At 44.1% G+C, this 20,106-nt stretch overlaps 1 protein-coding gene across 4 annotated transcripts in view; it reads left to right on the forward strand.

The window, feature by feature from the left end:
• The window catches only part of LOC126480800 (palmitoyltransferase ZDHHC3), a 102,204-nt gene that overhangs the window by 7,072 nt on the left and 75,026 nt on the right, over window positions 1–20,106 (forward strand). For all 4 annotated transcript variants that reach the window (XM_050104115.1, XM_050104117.1, XM_050104119.1 and 1 more), the window contains exon 2: window positions 6,725–6,845. In XM_050104115.1, the coding sequence (XP_049960072.1) occupies window positions 6,765–6,845 (81 nt within the window). In that variant the 5' untranslated portion in view covers window positions 6,725–6,764. The remainder of the gene's footprint in view (window positions 1–6,724; window positions 6,846–20,106) is intronic.

The following is a 20,106-nucleotide window of genomic DNA, read 5'->3' on the forward strand; positions in this document are numbered from 1 at the left end:
AGAAAACCATTGAAATCCTAAGTCTGGATGGTCAGATGGATAATAAATCCCACTCCTCCAGAATGACGGTCCATTGCCTAAAGACTGGCATAGCCACGTTGCTCGGCATACGATTATATAACAGTGCTGAAAGGTATAACACACACACACACACACACACACACACACACACACACACACGCGCGCGCACGTGCTGACACCACATCTATGAAACTAATCCAACATCAGATCCCTTCCCTGAAGAGGTGGTGAGGTATATTGCACTACATCTGAAACAGCGGAAACAGTAACTTACAGCAGAAACATTATTTTGCAAAGACAATCACAGCACAGATGGTACCTCAGTTAACAGAATCAAAAAAACGGAACAGTAAATGAGGGTCTAGCAATCGTGTAAGCTAACATAATCCAACATCAGATCCCTTCCCTGAAGAGGTGGTGAGGTATATTGCACTACATCTGAAACAGCGGAAACAGTAACTTACAGCAGAAACATTATTTTGCAAAGACAATCACAGCACAGATGGTACCTCAGTTAACAGAATCAAAAAAACGGAACAGTAAATGAGGGTCTAGCAATCGTGTAAGCTAACATATTCACTTATTTTGTAGTAACACTTCTTGACATTTCATTCTCCGACCTCTTTATGTAAGTTGGCAGTGCATTATAAAGAGTGACACCGAAGTGGCTCACATGTCTTAAGAGTACGAGTTGTTTTATGTGTTCTATATGGCGAGACTCACAGTTGTGCCTATTATAACTGTGGTGGTAATTGCAGTTGATTTGCAGGTCATCAATTCTGGCTCTAGTCATCGACACACTTTTATATATGTACAGGGAGGGTATAGTAAGCAAATAGAACTTTTTAAATAGGGTTTTGCTGTGAGCCCTAGTAGAGCTGTGTGACAAGACTCAAATAGTCCTTTTCTGTAACGCAAAAATTTCAATTAGTTGACTATTCATTTTACCAAAAATCTATGTCATGAGCTTCAAGGGACTGGAAATAATCAAAATAAGCCATTCTAGCACCATCTGAGGACCAAATTTTAGAAATACACTGAGGAACCAAGGAAACTGGTACACCTGCCTAATATCGTGTAGGGCCCCCGCGAGCCCACAGAAGTGCCGCAACACAACGTGACATGGACTTGACTAATGTCTGAAGTAGTGCTGGAGGAAATTGACACTATGAATCCTGCAGGGCTGTCCATAAACCTGTAAGAGTACGATGGGGTGGAGATCTCTTCTGAACAGCATGTTAAAAGGCATCCCAGACATTCTCAATAATGTTCATGTCTGGGGAGTTTGGTGGCCAGTGGAAGTGATTGAACTCAGAAGAGTGTTCCTGGAGCCACTCTGTAGTAATTTTAAACGTGTGGAGTGTTGCATTGTCCTGCTGGAATTGCCCAAGTCCGTTGGTATGCACAGTGGACATAAATGGATGCAGGTGATCAGACAGGATGCTTACGTACATGTCACCTGTCAGAGTCGTATCCGAATGTATCAGGGGTCCTATCACTCCAACTGCACACGTCCCACACCATTGCAGAGCATCCTCCAGCTTGAAAAGTCCCTTGCTGACGTGCAGGTAAATGGATTCATGAGGTTGTCTCCATACCCACACACATCCATCCGCTTGATACAATTTGAAGTGAAGCTCATTCGACTAGGCAACATGTTTCCAGTCATCAACAGTCCAGTGGCAGTGTTGATGGCCCAGGTGAGGTATAAAGCTTTGTTCATCGAGGGTACACAAGTGGGCCTTCAGCTCTGAAAGCCCATATCAATGATGTTTTGTTGAATGGTTTGCACACTGACACTTGCTGATGGTCCAGAATTGAAATCTGTAGCAATTTGTGGAAGAGTTGCACTTGTGTTACGTTGAACGATTCTCTTCAGTCATCGTTGGTCCTGTTCTTGTAGGATCTTTTTCCGGTCACAGCAATGTTGGAGATTTGATGTTTTACTGGATTCCTGACATTCACGGTACACACATATAGCAAAATCCTGACTTCATTGCTGCGTCCTATCGCTCATGCACCAACTATAGCAGCACATTCAAACTCACTTAAATCTTGATAACCTTCCGTTGTAGCAGCAGTAACCAGTCTAACAACTGAGCCAGTCACTTGTTGTCTTGTGTAGGTGTTGCTGACCGCAGTGGCGTATTCTGCCTGTTTACGTATCTCTTTATTTGAATACAAGTGCCTATACCAGTTTCTTTGACACTTCAGTGTAATACTCCAAGCAAAACATGCAGAACTGAATCTCTGGGAGAGTTCAATTACATGGTCTTTCCAGCTTGTCTTGATCAACATACACTCCTGAAAGTTTTGTGCATCATACCCTTTTTAACTTATTTCCGTCCAGTAACAGTTGGAGATCTTGGTTTTGATTCATCTTTCCAAATTGTATACCATTTGTTTCTTCATATTAAGGGTCAATCTGTTGGCATTGAACCACGAATTAAGGACATGAGGACTTGATCATTTGTAGACAGAGATTCCTTAACATTGCTCACTAGTGTGCTAGTGTCATCTGCAAACAGTGTGATCTTGGCTGCCATTTCTGAGGTGTGTATGTCATTTATGTAAATAAGGAAGAGAAGGGGCCGAACACACTGCCCTTCTGTACATTGTTGTTGTTGTTGTTGTTGTTGGTTTTTTTTACTTTCTGTGCAGCAAATACTCATCTGATTTTATGATTAGAATGAGCTGATGTGAGTTCCACAACCTGTAATCTATTTTGAAAATGCCATTGAAACCATCTGTTTTCTATCCCTGTCATCGCCATTGCTTTCAGCTTATCTAAAACAACTTCATGATTAAGAGTATCAATGGCTTTAGAAAGATCTAAATCAACTACTACAGAGCTGCTGCTGCTGCTATCCAAGTTTATTACTATTTCATGTGTCTAATCCATTATAGCTGTTTCTTTTTTTTGGCCTATTCAAAAGTCAAGATGATTATTATTCAGTAGACTGTGGTCATTTAAGTATTGGGTGATTTGTTGTATAAATCTTTCAATTATTTTAGAGAATACTGAGGGGAGTGAAGTGAGTTGATAATTTTCAACTTTATGTGTATTACCACTCTTAAATAAAGGTATTAGTTTCCACATTCTTGATCTGTGGTGGAGCACTTCCTCAGTGAATAACAAATTAACACTGTGAGCCATGACCCGTGTAGTTTGTGAAGCAGTACAGATTAAGTGACGCAGTACATCATCTACACCTGCTGACATTTTGCATTTGAGGCTTTTAATCACTTTTACTATTTAATATTCACTAATTGGAACTAACCTTATGTCATATGTAGATGTATGATACCTAAGTTTAGCCTGATATGCAAAATTTAAATTAAGTGTTTGGGAAGCCTTTGTAAAGTAATGTTATGTAATTTTGCAGGTCTCTTTTGCCAATATTGATATTATTCGAATTTGTAGGTATTGTTTTATGATCTTTCCTATTTCCCTTTTTTTAGTGTCCCATAGAGGTTTTGATTTATTGCCTGACATTCTTATTATGTTGTCATTTCTAATAGTTTTGACTTTGCAATTACCTGCCGATAAACTTTCTGCATATTTTATAAACTGGAGATCTGCTCATCTTTTTATTTGAGAACTGGGCTTTTTAAAGTCCTATAGGAAATCTTAATGCCTCATGTAATCCAATGTAGACTAGTGTAATATGCTGCGAATACAATAGAAAGAAAGATCCTTTATCATTTAGCTACAATATAGCAGGTCAGCAACTGGAAGCAGTTAATTCCATAAATTATCTGGGAGTAGGCATTAGGAGTGATTTAAAATGGAATGATCATATAAAGTTGATCTTCGGTAAAGCAGATGCCGGACTGAGATTCATTGGGAGAATCCTAAGGAAATGCAATCTGAAAACAAAGGAAGTAGGTTACAGTACACTTGTTCACCCACTGCTTGAATATTTCTCACCAGTGTGGGATCCGTACCAGATGGGGTTGATGGAAGAGATAGAGAAGATCCAACGGAGAGCAGCGTGCTTCGTTACAGGATCATTTAGTAATCGCGAAAGCGTATCAGAGATGATAGATAAACTCCAGTGGAATACTTTGCAGGAGAGACGCTCAGTAGCTCGGTACAGGCTTTTGTTGAAGTTTTGAGAACATACCTTCACCAAGGAGTCAAGCAGTATATTGCTCCCTCCTACGTATATCTTGCGAAGAGACCATGAGGATAAAATCAGATAGATTAGAGCCCACATAGAGGCATACCGACAAATCTTTCTTTCCACGAACAATACAAGACTGGAATAGAAGGGAGAACCGATAGAGGTACTCAAAGTACCCTCCGCCACACACTGTCAGGTGGCTTGCGGAGTGTGGATGTAGATGTAGAATTAGATTTAGTGATCTGACATGAGTGGACTCTGGCCAATTTCCTTGGAAAACTCATTTCAAAATTGGACATGAATATTGGAGAGAACACATCAGATGCATTGTTACTATCTGACTGCGAAAGCCCTTCTCACCAAGATTGATTACTTAGATTTCCAACAAAACTAGTGCAGTTTCCCACAGTAAAGTTCCTTTTGTCTTACACAAGTACTTCCCCTTTTCTTCAGAGGTATAGCTGGAATTGTAAGGATGAGGGCATTATGATTGGATGGCCGTAAGCCATGTTAATAATTTCTATCTTTGTGGTGTCTACATTAGAAAATATGTTGTCTGTAAGACTTTGTTTTATTTGTTATTCCTGTGAGGCTGTTTATAAAAGGAACCTGTGGAATACATTAAGAAAGAGTTTCCTTGATGCAGATTCATTCACAAAGTTTATATTAAAAGTCCCCACTGACAGTTGTAATGGCTTTTTAGTAAATGTGATGTCCAGCGGAGACTCCAATTTATTAATAAAGGTGTCTATGTTCCCACTAGGTGCTCTATATACTGCTATAATGCAACTGAACAGCAGCAGATTCAAAATGTTTTTCAGTACCCAATGCTTCTGCCTCACCCATCCTTTTATATTCTACATTAGATTTAAGAAAAATACAAACGCCAGCAGCTGTGACAGCCTCCCTACAAAACTGTCTACCCAGATTATAATAATTAATGTTAACAATTGCTAATTTGAAATCACCGCATGAGAGCCCCATGATAAACATACAGTCAATATTGGCATCATCAACTGCCACTGCAACTTCAGGTTCAAAACATTTTTTTTCTCATACTTTCAATACCTTAGCTTAAAGTATGATAACCTCTAGAACAGAGACAAATTTAACTCTCACTTTGTTGCCGTGTGATAGCTGATGCTGTTTTGAGGCAAGATACCAAAAATCCTTGTGCATTATGGGTTTTCTGCACCTTGTAGGCCTTCCATTTGGCTGCATCATAATGCTCTCAGCAGCAGATTCGGCATTTGTTGCTTGCCACCTTTGTGTTATTGCAGTTTTAATGGTCAGCAATGTGTTATCTCCTGTCCATGATGAGGACTGTGTGACTTGAAAACCCTGAATAGGCTGAGGTTAAAAGTGAGGAGATCAAGGTTTAACCCAGCAAGATGGGGCTACACTGGCAAAAAATATTGTGACTTTGGAACCTGCCTCCGTTGTCGAGCTCACTGAGACATGCCTGTACAGTGCCGGTTGACTTGGAGGAAACTGGTTGAATCCTGCTGATGGAAGAAATTTTCATCACCTGTGTTTGGCCTGTAAGTGTATGAGAAGTGATGGAATGCAGTTCATGATTATCAGTCTCTGTACTGATGTCCTGAGTAATATTCCATACCCCTCCATGGTGTCTCATTGAGAGAGGGCATGTGACAATGTTGTAGGTGATCCATCCATCAGATGAGGACATTAAGCTTGGTGGTGCTCTTGGTGTTATTCAAGAATAATAGTCTGTGTGCCACCACTGAGTTCCCCCCTCTCTCTCTGTCTCTGACTCTCCCCTTCATCCATAACATGACAAAAACATCACCTGTTCAAACACTCATTACTGTCATCCACATGACAGAGGTATACACTTGACATTTCTTAACAGGTTGCAGGAAGCAATGGCAAACCACCACCTCTAGGACTTTCCCTATGACTTCAGTGTGGGATTCCCACATCTGCCTCCCAACCGCCATGTGATGAGTGTGGGACTAAGACCTGACTCATGCATACAAACTTCAACTTTTAAGCGATATGCAAGATTTTGGGAAACTGGTATTTTGTGTAAAGCTGTATTGCAGGTGCTCCTTTAAGGTTCTATAGATTGTTACACTTAACTGCCAAAACATCAGTCCTTGATCATATTTCTGGTTAATAACTAGAATACATTTAGGATAAACCATTAATTCACTACCACATACACATGTAGGGCTCAGAATGAAGTTTTATAGTCTTGCACAAAAGTCTGTAGAAGTTACAGGTAAGAATTTAGCACAAAATTGAAAACTCCCATATATTTAAAAACGAAGTAAAAGAGTATGGTACTTTGTCGCTCCTATAATTCATCAGACTATTGGGACTCAGGGCTGTAAATTCTGCTGAACTCTAATGTTTAATAAACTAGTTTTTGACATTGCAAACACAATCTGTTGTAAAAATACTAATTAATTAACTGTTACTTTTCACATTGTATTTTGTATGTAATTGAATTTCAGATATTCTGTATCACAATTAAAAAACAATTAAAACACATTAAATTTTCTGACCTACTCTTCAAAAACTTTTCTTATTATAATAATTATTTCTTACAGATGAGAAAGTGGTGATCTAGAAGAACAACACAGATGAAGGATGGAATATGAGTATTCTGCTTTCAGGAGGGAAGCTGATACACACAATACTTGTTGTGGTGGTTTAGTGTGGTGTATTAAGGTTAGTAGACTGCTGTTCTTCCATTTCAGATGCCTATTATATAGTTACTGTTGTTTACATTTTCTTAAACTGTGTATAAGTATTGATTATTATTAAATATAAGTGTTATAGTTGCCTGTTGAGTGGCTCACTGTCTGATGGAATGTAATTTCAGCAGCTTATTTGTTAAATATGAATAGGGGAGTTGGGATGTAGGAATTTGGGATAGCAGGGTAGGATGAATTTGTGGTTGGAGCAGAGGTAGTGCAAGGAGGCTTGGGTCTGATTTACATGATTCTGATGGACCTTGAACAGATAGAGGTCATTGGGGAAGGATGGCTTGGAGCCAGAGACCGGTAATTTGATGGTCAAGCAACAATGCAGGATTGGGATTGCATTCTGGCTAGGGATGGGGGAATTACCCTATATCTTTTCTTCCATGACCACCTTCTCGTCCAACTGCAGGCATTTGCTACCCCCATCGAAGGTAGGGCTATCTACGAAACCAGCCAGGTAGTCTACTAACCTAATTGTGACCACTGTGCGCCATCATGTATGGACATGACCACTAACAGACTGTATGTCTTCTTGAAGGGCTATCCCAAACTGTGACAGTTGGACCACCCAGTTGCCAAGCAAGCTTTGTGAAATGATGTGCTTGATTTCAGTGACTGATGCGCAATCCGCGCTATCTAGATTCTTCCCACCACCAGCAGGTTTTCTGAATTACACTAGTGTTAACACTCGCTGCAATATACCCTTTGTTCCTGTACCCCCCCACCCCACCCCCCACCCACTGCCCCCACCTCTCCCCTTGGCCTCAAACTTCACTAGTACTGTCCCTCACCTGCCTCTATTCCCTCCCCTGCCCCCAGTCCTGCGTCATACGTTTTAAGTCCTTCTGGCCCACCTGCATAAGCATTTCTGCTTCTCTGCTTCTCTGCTTCTCTCTTCTTCACTTTTTCCCCCCAGCACAGCTGCCTGATGCTGCACCTAGCAGCACACCATCATGACCCCACTGCACCTATGCTCACTCCCCACAGGCAGTACTGCACTGTCTTCCATCACCCCTACCCTTCCATCCCTCCTCTTCCCCATCCCACACCTCTTCTGTATATCCACGGCCCACCCCAGCTGACTTTGCTGCTCATCACAGTCGGGCCTTTGTGTCTGGAGACGACATTGGCTATGTGTGTATGAGTGCCTGTCTGTTACTCAACACCTTCTCTATGTGTTGGATAGCTATCACATCATATTGTTGGTTTATGTACAAGGTAGAGATGATGGTTAAAAACACTGCTACATCAAATTGATGTAAATGAGTATTAGAGTACTTAGGGCACATATTAAAAGGTAATGTGTATGACACCTGCCATGCCATTGTATACTACTGGCCATTAAATTTGCTACATCAAGAAGAAATGCAGATGATAAACGGGTATTCATTGGATAAATATATTATACTAGAACTGACATGTGATTACATTTTCAGACAATTTGGGTACATAGATCCTGAGAAATCAGTACCCAGAACAACCACCTCTAGCCGTAATAACGGCCTTGATACGCCTGGGCATTGAGTCAAACAGAGCTTGGATGGCGTGCACAGGTACAGCTGCCAATGCAGCTTCAACACGATACCACAGTTCATCAAGAGTAGTGACTGGCGTATTGTGACGAGCCAATTGCTCGTCCACCATTGACCAGACGTTTTCAATTGCTGAGAGATCTGGAGAATGTGCTGGCCAGGGCAGCAGTTGAACATTTTCTGTATCCAGAAAGGCCCGTACAGGACCTGCAATATGCGGTCGTGCGTTATCCTACTGAAATGTAGCGTTTCACAGGGATCAAATGGAGGGTAGAGCCAAGGGTCGTAACACATCTGAAATGTTACTTCCACTGTTCAAAGTGCTGTCAATGCGAACAAGAGGTGACCGAGGAGTGTAACCAGTGGCACCCCATACCATCACGCCTGGTGATATGCCAGTATGGCGATGATGAATACACGCTTCCAATGTGCGTTCACCGCGATGTCGCCAAACACGGATGCGACCATCATGATACTGTAAACGGAACCTGGATTCATCCGAAAAAATGATGTTTTGCCATTCGTGCACCCAGATTCGTGGTTGAGTACACCATTGCAGGCGCTCCTGTCTGTGATGCAGCGTCAAGGGTAACCGCAGCCATGGTCTCCGAGCTGATAGTCCATGCTGCTGCAAACGTCGTGCAGATGGTTGTTGTCTTGCAAACGTCCCCATCTTTTAATTCAGGGATTGAGACGTGGCTGCACGATCCGTTACAGCCTGCGGATAAGATGCCTGTCATCTCGACTGCTAGTGATACGAGGCTGTTGGGATCCAGCACGGCATTCTGTATTACCCCCCTGAACCCACCGATTCCATACTCTGCTAACAGTCATTGGATCTCGACCAACGCGAGCAGCAATGTCGCGATACGATAAACCGTAATCGCAATAGGTTACAATCCGACCTGTATCAAAGTCAGAAACATGATGGTACGCATTTGTCCTCCTTACACGAGGCTTCACAACAATGTTTCACCAGGCAGCGCCGGTCAACTGCTGTTTGTGTGTGAGAAATTGGTTGGAAACTCTCCTCATGTCAGCACGTTGTAGGTGTCGCCACCAGCGCCAACCTTGTGTGAATGCTCTGAAAAGTTAATCATTTGCATATCACAGCATCTTCTTCCTGTGGGTTAAATTTCGCATCTGTAGCATGTCATCTTTGTGGTGTAGCAATTTTAATGGCCAGTAGTGTAATTATTTGATTGCTCCCTGGTAAACTCCTAATCCAACTGTAAATTGTACACCACTTAACACTCCCCACTTAATTTCCATACTGGTTCCTTGCACCATCCTCAGAAATGGCTGCAGACGATGGTATAGTTGAAGAGTCAAAGAGGCACACTTAAGTTTTCACAGGAACATTACAGTTTATATCCACTATTGTCATAAATAAGTCTGTTTCCATGGCCAAAGTCTTCTCCAGCTTGCCTTTAGTCATATGTTCTAACACAGGGTTCTCGCCAAAAAATGATACACGTCTAGGCTAAATGACAAACTTTGACTTTCAAAAATTAAAGATTCCAATGAAATCACCACTATTGCTACACATACCATAAGTTACTGATCTGTCCATACATGTCTGTGAACCTTTGTGCCTAACTTCTCTATTTTGTGAGCTCAGAATAATGCCCAAAATAATTTAATATTTGCCCTTTCTGTGAATCTACACGTCAATTTAGTGCAGTGTATGACAGAACCTCTTGTGATTATCATATATCTCTTAATATATAGATATATCTTCCCCACACATAGTATTCATAAGACAGATTTCAAGAAGAGTGTAATAATCCTGTTGGGTATTTGACAAGATTTATTCCAACGTTTACGAAGCGCAGCTACAGAGACAATGCATAAGAAACATTTCTTGTTACACATAGCGACCAAAATAAAAAAAAAGAATAAACAATATTATGACTACATAATGTCTCATAAACTTCTTTGACAAGCGGCACTTTGCAGCAAGATAATTTTCCACTATCACTACAGGATCCCACACCCCCTCCCCCAGTGTCAACGATGTTGTTGCTTGAATTACACACGACATCCTGACTGCGTAACCACTTGAGTTGCATTGCAGTTGTGCCGCTTCTTGCAGTGTCACCAGTGCAATTGGTTAACCTCGGTTGCATGGCACCTGCACTCGGGTGTGGGATGGGAAGCTGTGCTGACATGTTTGTATTGGCTTGTCCAGTTGCCTTGTCCCAGCTGGTGGAAGTGGTGTTGTAACTAGGCTTTAGTCTGTCAACTGAAATTGGCATGAGGTTACTGCCAACATCCACTTCGAATTGTTTCTTGCCCTCAATGAGCACATTGTAGGGTCCTTCATAAGGTAGCTGTAATGGTTTGCGCATGGCGTCGTGCTGAATGAAAACTTGTTTGCATCTTGACAGGTCATGGAATACAAATGGATGATGAGACTGTAGTTCTCTCGGTGCCATGAGGCACAGTTGCCATATGTGCAACCACAATTTCATAACAGAGTCTGAGGCTTTGATCACATCGCTACGAGTACTGCTGAAAAATTCACCTGGCAGACGAATTGTTTGTCCATACACCATCTCAGCTACCTTGGCTCCCACATCCTCCTTTACAGCTGCACAGATGCCCAGTAGTATGATAGGTAGTGACATGGTCCAACGTTGTGAGTTGTGACACCATGAGGACACCTTTAACTCTTGATGCAGTTGTTGCACAAGTCCATCTGCCGCTGGGTGGTACACAGTGGTTCTAATCATCTTTACTCCAAGCAGCAAAGCGAGAGCCTTGAACATATGTGAGTCGAATGATCTACCTTGATCTGTCCTGACGCGTAGGGGAACACCGATATGGGCAACCCACCCACAGAAAAAGGTGGTAGCTAAAGTCTCTGCTGTGATGTCTGCCATGGGAAAAACCTCTGGCCAACGTGTGAACTGATCGATTGCGGTCAGACAGTAGGTAAGCCCCTCAGATGGTGGGAGAAGTCCTATGACATCCAAATGTATATGCTCAAAATGTTGATTGGGTGGCAAAAATGTGCCAAGCGATGCGTGAGCATGTCATATAATTTTATTGTGCTGGCATGCGGTGCACTGATATGCATAAGCCTTGTAGCCTGCATTCAAACTTTGTCACGCAAAAGTTCGTTTGACCACCTTGGTGGTTCCGAGGACTCCGTGCCCAACAGAAGGAGATCATCGACCACAGAGAGCCTGTGGGACAGGTGGTGCCAGGGGCTGAAATCAGACTGCATCTGACAAGTAACATAGGATAGCCACCCGTGGACCACATAGTTGAGAACTTGCCACAAGACAGGGTCGCGGCGGGTAGCCGCAGCAACGTCAACAGCCATAAGAGGAAGACCGTCCAGCACATCCCGGCGGGCGGAATCAATGTGAAAGCAGATGACCTCCTGTTGGTCAAAGGCAGGATTGGGGCCCACTGGGAGACGTGACAAAGCGTCCGGATTAGCATGGTGGGTGGTGGGCTTATACTGGATGGTGTAAGCGTAATTACGTAAAAACAATGCCCAGCGCTGGAGACGTTGAGCCGTCCGCTCGGGAACGTGAGAGTGGGGTCCAAAAAGTGTAACCAAGGGTTTATGGTCCGTCAGGAGGGTGAACTTTGCCCCAAAGAGATAGGAATGAAATTTTTGGACAGTGAACACGATCGCCAGGGCCTCCTTCTCAATTTGGGAATAGTTCCGTTGCGTTGGGGTCAACGTCTTAGAGGCATAAGCGATGGGCTGTTCAGAACCATCGGCATCCCGGTGCGCGAGGACGGCCCCAATGCTGTATGCCGACGCATCTGCTGCCACAACCAAGGGGCGGTCTAGAGAGAAGCGAGTAAGGTAAGGGGTGGACTTCAGCATTGCCTTTAAATGGAGAAAAGCCTGATCACAGGCAGGAGTCCAAACAAAAGGTACCCCTTTGCGACGCAAGTGATTGAGGGGTTGAGCAACGGAGGCAGCCTGGGGCAAGAACTTTAAGTAATAAGTAACCTTGCCCAGAAACACCTGCAGTTCTGATAAGTCCTTGGGACGAGGAAGGGCCTCAATGGCCGCGACGTTATGACCCGAAGGGCGAATGCCATCTTTGCTAAGCCAGTGGCACAAGTATTCCACTTCCGGTTGAAAAAAACGACACTTGTCCAGCCAACAGCGTAGACCAGCAGACTGCAGAGAGTGAAATAAGGTGCTGAGGTTTTGTAAATGTTCCTGGCGGGAACGCCCGGTGACCAAGATGTCATCCTGATAATTCACACATGCAGGGATAGGCTGGGCAAGCTGCTCCAGGAGTCGCTGGAAAATGGCCGGCGCCGAAGAGACACCAAAGGGAAGGCGCTTGTACTTATACAATCCGAAAGGCATGTTGATAACCATGATGTTCTGAGATTCGGCATCCAAGGGCAACTGGTGGTATGCCTCAGCCAGGTCGATCTTGGAAAAATACTCTCCCCCAGCAAGCTTGGTAAGAAGGTCTTCGTGCCGGGGAATGGGGTAAGTGTCAACGAGGGACTGAGCATTGACTGTAGTGCCGAAGTCCCCACACAGCCGAAGGGACCCATTGGGCTTCCGTATGACCACCAGCAGTGTCGCCCATGCACTATAGGTGACAGGTTCTAGCATGCCAGCAGCCTAGAGCCGATCAAGTTCCTGCTTGACCGCTGGCCGTAAGGCCACCGGAAGGGGCCGGGCCCAGAAAAAGTGAGGCTGTGCATCCGGCCGGAGGGTGATGTGCGCCTGAAAGCTGGAAGCACATCTGAGATCTGGTGCAAACGACGACGCAAAAGCGGAGCACAGATCGTCCAAGTCCTGAAAGGGAACGGCCGTGGAAACAACCTTAACTTCGTTGGAAATTGAAAAGCCAAACAGTTGAAATGCATCCAGGCCAAAAATATTCGAAGCCGACGGATGGTCGACGACAAAGAGGGTAAGGAGCCGCAGGCCATGCTTGTGTGTCGCCTGGACGACGAACTGCCCATGAAGGGGATTGGAACTGTCTCCGTAGGCGACCAAACGGCGAGAGGGAGGCGACAACGCAGGGGAGCCCAGCCATGTATAGGTCGCCATATTAATCAGGGAGACGGTGGCCCCAGTGTCGACCTGAAAACTGACATCCTCTGTGAAAATGCGGACTGTGAGGAAAAGCTTCTGCGCCGATGGGTCATCCTGTGGGACGACCGATTGCAGAGCATGGACGGTATCTTGAGCCCCAGGAGGGGCAGGGCGGGATCGACTCGAGCGACTACGACAAACCGATTGGATGTGGCCCTCCTTGTTACACAGCATGCGCGTTTTCCAGTGGTGGGGACAATCAGCCCGCGAATGGGCAGTAAAGCACTGTGGGCAAGGCGGAATTGGGCCGCGCGACCGGCAACAAGGGGCGATCAAAGGTGCCGATGCCATAGAGACGTCGGAACATGAAGAGTCCAGACGGCGCTGGCCACCGTCGGCCGGGCCACGTCGACGTCGCGAGGGCGAAACCCGCCAGGACACCGCGATCGCTGCCACCTGCGGTCGCGCCATGAGACGCTCATTAGCCGCTTGAGCAATTTCTAAGGAGTGGGCAATGCGGAGAATGTCTTCCAAGGAGTGGTGTCGAGTTTCAGCGCCGCAGTACGGACCTCAGGATCTAGAGCCAGCTGAACCACCACATCCCGGATGAGGGTGTCCGCATACGAAGCCGTACACTGCTGATTGGTGCACGTAAAATCGCATCGATGGCTGAAGCCCTGCAAGTCCGTGACCCAGGAACGATATGATTGACCAGGCTGTTTATGGTACTGGTGGAACTCCAGCCGAGAGCGGACTGAGTGGTAGTGTTGGGAATAATAGTTTGTCAGCAAAAGGCAGATCTCCTGGAAAGAGAGAGCCACAGGATCGGACAATGGTGCCCATTTGCGGAGAAGAAAGAATGTGTTCGGAGAGGCCCAAGACAAAAACAACGACCGCTGCAAGGAGTCGTCTGTGACTTGAAAAGCCGTGAAATATTGTTTCAGCCTATGTAAGTAGGTTTTACAGTCCTCTTTAGTGTCATTAAAGGGTGGAAACAACGACGGATGCGGGAAAGCATCGGACACTCGAGGATCCTGAAGCTGCTGCGGTAACGCGTCCCGGGCATCGACTTTGTCCGTTAGCAACTGCAGCGACTTTTGTAAGATGTCTAACTGGAGCTGCTGCTGCTGCATGAGCTGCTGCTGCATGAGCTGCTGCTGTTGCTCCAGCAGACAGACCAACTTCGCCTCCATACCAAGAACGACCACCTTTTACCTCGTCGCCAAAATGTTGTAACTGCAACCAGGACAGTCGCGGGGTAGCAAAGATGGAAGCCCCGGCGGGACCCGCGGAGAGACCCGCGAACAACAACACAACGGAAGAGGACGGACACGACCAATGTAGGACGGAACTAATACAACAAGACTGAACAACAGAGTCACAAGGAAACACGAACCATGAAGTAAGCAGTCTAGCGCAAAGCGAGGTGTAACCCGACATAAGCGAGATTAGACCAACTGGCTGAGCGAGTGGCCAGCGTTTAAGTACGCTATCAGGGGCACCGCTATTCGCCGCTGGGACCACATGTTCCACTGTGGTGCCCCCACACTAAAAGCGGGCCAGGAGGCACGCGCTGACACAGCTTAAGGCGCGATGGTGCAGGGTCTTCGACGTCTATGACGTCTGGCGTGGATTCAAATTCCGCGGCGCGTGGTACCAGAGAGGCTTTGTCAGGTTTTACTTCAAATGCTTACATGAGAGGTTTCTGGTCCGTAAACAGGGTGAATTGTTGTCCCTCAAGTTTGTATCAGATCTTCTTAACAGTGTCGTATGAAGCGTGCAGCTCCCGGTTGTTTATTTTATTCATTTATTTATTGTGCCGTGGGACCAAATTCAGGAGAAGTCTCCATGGTCATGGAACGAGTCATTACATGAAATTATAACACGATATTAGAAACAGATAAAATGAAATATAAAAAAACATATTCAGGTGACAAGTCGTAAATTTAAATGAAGAAAATCAACAATGTAACACTGGAATTTGCTTAATTTTTTAGCTCTTCCACGAGCTCCTTGACAGAATAGAAGGAGTGAGCCATAAGGAAACTCTTCAGTTTAGACTTAAAAGAGTTTGGGCTACTGCTAAGATTTTTGAGTTCTTGTGGTAGCTTATTGGAAATGGATGCAGCAGAATACTGCACTCCTTTCTGCACAAGAGTCAAGGAAGTGCATTCTACATGCAGATTTGATTTCTGCCTAGTATTAACTGAGTGAAAGCTGCTAACTCTTGGGAATAAGCTAATATTGCTAACAACAAACGACATTAAAGAAAATATATACTGTGAGGGCAATGTCAGAATTCCCAGATTTTTGAATAGGGGTCGCCAAGAGGTTCTCGAACTTACACCACATATAGCTCGAACAGCCTGTTTTTGAGCCAAAAACACCCTTTTTGAATCAGAAGAATTACCCCAAAAAATAATACCATACGACATAAGCGTATGAAAATATGTGAAGTAGACTACTTTTTGTGTTGAAGTGTCACTTATTTCAGATACTGTTCTAATGGTAAATAAAGCAGCATTGAGTTTCTGAACAAGATCCTGGACATGGGCTTTCCACAACTGCTTACTATCTATCCGAACGCCTAGGAACTTGAACTGTTCCGTCTCGCTTATAATATGCCCATTCTGTCTGATCAAAATATCGGTTCTTGTTGAATTGTGAGTTAGAAACTGTAAAAACTGAGTCTTACTGTGATTTAGCATCAAATTATTTTCCACAAGCCACGAACTTATTTCATGAACTCCATTATTTGTTACTGTTTCAATATTACACACAAGATCTTTCACTATCAAGCTGGTGTCATCAGCAAACAGAAATATTTTTGAATCACCTGTAATACTAGAAGGCATATCATTTATATAAATAAGAAACAGCAGTGGCCCCAGCACCGACCCTTGGGGAACGCCCCACTTAACAGTGCCACAGTGGGACTGAACATCACTACCACTCTCAATATTGCGGAGAATTAACCTCTGCTTTCTGTTCTTAAAGTAAGAGGCGAACCAATTGTAAGCTACTCCCCTTACTCCATAATCGTCCAACTTCTGCAGTAATATTTTGTGGTCAACACAGTCAAAAGCCTTCATTAAATCAAAGAAAACACCTAGCGTTCGCAACCTTTTACTTAATCCATCCAAAACCTCGCAGAGAAAAGAGAATATAGCATTTTCAGTTGTTAAACCATTTCTAAAACCAAACTGAACATTTGACAGCAAATTATGTGAATTTAAATGCTCCAGTAACCTTGTATATACAACCTTCTCGATAACTTTAGCAAACACCGATGGCATAGAAATAGGTCTAAAATTGTCAACATTATCAATGTCTCCCTTTTTATAAAGTGGCTTCACTACCGAGTACTTTAATCGGTCAGGAAACCAACCACTCCTAAAGGAAAAGTTACAGATATGGCTGAGTACTGGGCTAACATACATAGAACAATACTTCAGTATTCTGCTAGATACCCCGTCATATCCATGAGAGTTATTGGTCTTTAATGATTTAATTATTAACTCAATCTCCCTCTTGTCACTATCGTGGAGGAGCATTTCAGGTAACAGTCTCGGAACACTTTTTTCTAAGAGCGCTATGTGATTCCCTGTTGGGACTAGGTTTCTATTTAGTTCACCTGCTATATTCAGAAAGTGATTATTAAATGCTGTACATATATGCGACTTATCAGTAACATGGACATTCCCACTACGCACTGATTCTATATCCTCGACCTGTCTCTGCAGACCAGCAACTTCTTTTACGACTGACCATATGGTTTTAATTTTATACTGAGCCTTAGCTATTCTATCTGCATACCACATACTTTTTGCCTTCCTATGTGCGTGGACCATCGGTGTTGTGCCTGCGAAAATTTCTTGCTGTAAAATTCTAATGGTTGCGAGCACTAGTTCGCCTACTGTTGCAACATGGCATTGTCTGCTGATGTAGAGGGATCGACCATGAGGGCGACAGGTGCTTGTGGAACTGGGTGAGCCAAAAATGTGGTGTCTGCGATAGCAGATTTCAGTTTCACAAAAGCCACTAGCATTCCATCAGTCCACTTCACTTCCTCACAGGTTTATGTATTCCTCATAGGTACTCATTTAAAGGTGCTGCCAATAAGACATGGTTACGAATGAAACACATATAAAAATTTGTAACACCTAAAAATCGAACTCACATACTGCTAAAGATTGTGGGTAATTAAAGATCATCTCGATGCTCTCTTGTGGAGACCATGTTCCTTGGGCATTGATGGTGTGACACAGGAACTGCACCTCTGCTGCTCCATAAACACGCTTCACTGGATTTATAAGCAAACCATGTCCATGAAGATGGTCGAAAAGTGGGTGAAGATGCTCTAGGTACTCTGTCTCTGATGTGGACATCACTAAAACATTGTCAATACTGACAAAACAGACATCAAGGTCATGTGTCACTTCATCCATGAACCTTTGAAAAGTATGGGCAGTGTTGCATAGGCCAAATGGCATGCTGGTAAATTCAGAAAGTCCAAATGGAGTACACACTACTGTTTTGATGATGTCCTCTAGTGCGACTGGTGTTTGATAGTGAGCTCGCACCAGATCTATGGCAGAGAAGATGCATTTACCATATATGTCACGTGTGAATTCCTCAATGTGGGGCACAGGGTATCGATAGGGATTAGCCCTTACGTTGGGTTAACGATAATTGCCACAGGGATGTCCTCCATTAATTTTCTTTGGCTTGATGTGGAGAGGCAAAGACTGGCTGTTACCAGATAGTCAGCAGATTCCCTGTGCTGGCATGAAGGCAAACTCCTGTTTGTCTGCTTTAAACTTATCCAATTTCAAATGCCGTGGTTGTGCATGGATCGGTGGGTTGGGCATTGTTAATGTGTTGTGCACCATATTGTGTTGCACTGGTGCTGTTGTGGGTAACTGCTGTGTAATCTCCGGATACTGCCAAAGGAGTGCAATATGCAGTGTGTTGTGACTTGGCAAGACAGCCAAGCCACTATGAGATAGCCGAAAGGCACGCCTTTAAGCTCACGCAGGCTGGCGTGAGGTCTGGAACAGTTAAAGGAGTTGAGTCTAGTAAAAAAAGTACGGAGCTTCTGGAATACTTAACTTTAATCCATAATTGGTGAACATCGGTCTGACGGTACATGCATCACAAGATAAATAGCAAATGATAATGGCGCCTTGCTAGGTCGTAGAAAATGACATAGCTGAAGGCTATGCTAACTATCGTCTCGGCAAATGAGAGCGTAATTTGTCAGTGAACCATCGCTAGCAAAGTCGGCTGTACAACTGGGGCGAGTGCTAGGAAGTCTCTCTAGACCTGCCGTGTGGCGGCGCTCGGTCTGCAATCACTGACAGTGGCGACACACGGGTCCGACGTATACTACCGGACCGCGGCCGATTTAAAGGCTACCACCTAGCAAGTGTGGTGTCTGGCGGTGACACCACACAGTGAATCACGCATTGCTGTTCATATTCTGGTGCAGTCACTGTGATGAAATCGACCATCGCTGCTTAGGTTGGTTGTCGTGTCCAGAAGATGGTGACGTCTGAGGTCTGAAAATAGTCAAAAGTATGACAAAAAGTTTGCTCCTAATGTCAGATGCACAATGTCGGTGACTATGAATTGCCATTTGAATCAATGTAGGATCAAATCGACGTTGGAGATCCAGATTGAGAGCTAATGTCACCTGTTCACATGTCAATGATGAAGCCATTCGCACCAAAAAGGTGACAGTCATCATGACTACAGTGAGGTAGGCATTTGGCAAGATAAACTGACATGTCTACTGTGGTGTCTACCACAAAAGGCTGTTCGTGTATTGCTTGGTGATAAAAAGGTGATGCCTGTTATCTGTTGAATCAGTTGCTTTTATAACTGAGCCCTTGTCATTGCTTCCTCTTTTTCATGGCGAGTTACTCTTCTTAGCCTCCATACGAAACTGTCTGTGGTACCAACATACCATTGTGGTTGATGGTGAGCAGCTACGACCCCGTGTTGAGCTATGGCACCGATGTCAATTGGTACGTGGTGCAGAGCCACGACCTGTGCTATAATCTCTGCCAGTTGTGCCGATAGCAATGCAAATGATGTTGTGGTGGGACTCTCTGGTTATGGTGCTACAGGTTTCATACTTACATATGGTCAACCATCTGTGCTAGCACATCCAAACCTCCCGCACACACCATAAGTATCCCTTGTGTGTTTGTGGGCAGGCATGGCATCCAGGTGCTGCTCATTATGTCTTCACTGACTATTTGCCAAAGTGCACAGACAATGTGATAATTTCGAGGGGTGCGACCACCGAGCTCTTTTGTGGACAATAATTTCTCCAAGTCTCTTGGTCTCTGACCATGACAGGCATTTGATTAGTGTGCTTTTAATTGTTGCGTATCGTTCTGTGGCTGGGGGCGCAGCTAGTATATCCTGTACTTTGAAGTTGTGCGTTCCTTTCATATTGGGGTCACCACTAAATGCTGACTATTTGACAAGATTTATTCCAACATTTACGAAGCACAACTACAGAGACAATGCATAAAATACATCTCTGGTTACACACAGGGACCAAAAGTAAAAACAAAGAATAAACAACACTATGACTACATAGCGTATCGTAAACTTATTTCATAAGCGGCACTATGCAGCAAGATAAT

Source organism: Schistocerca serialis, chromosome 5 (genome assembly GCF_023864345.2).
Source record: "Schistocerca serialis cubense isolate TAMUIC-IGC-003099 chromosome 5, iqSchSeri2.2, whole genome shotgun sequence".
NCBI classification, from domain to species: domain Eukaryota; kingdom Metazoa; phylum Arthropoda; class Insecta; order Orthoptera; family Acrididae; genus Schistocerca; species Schistocerca serialis.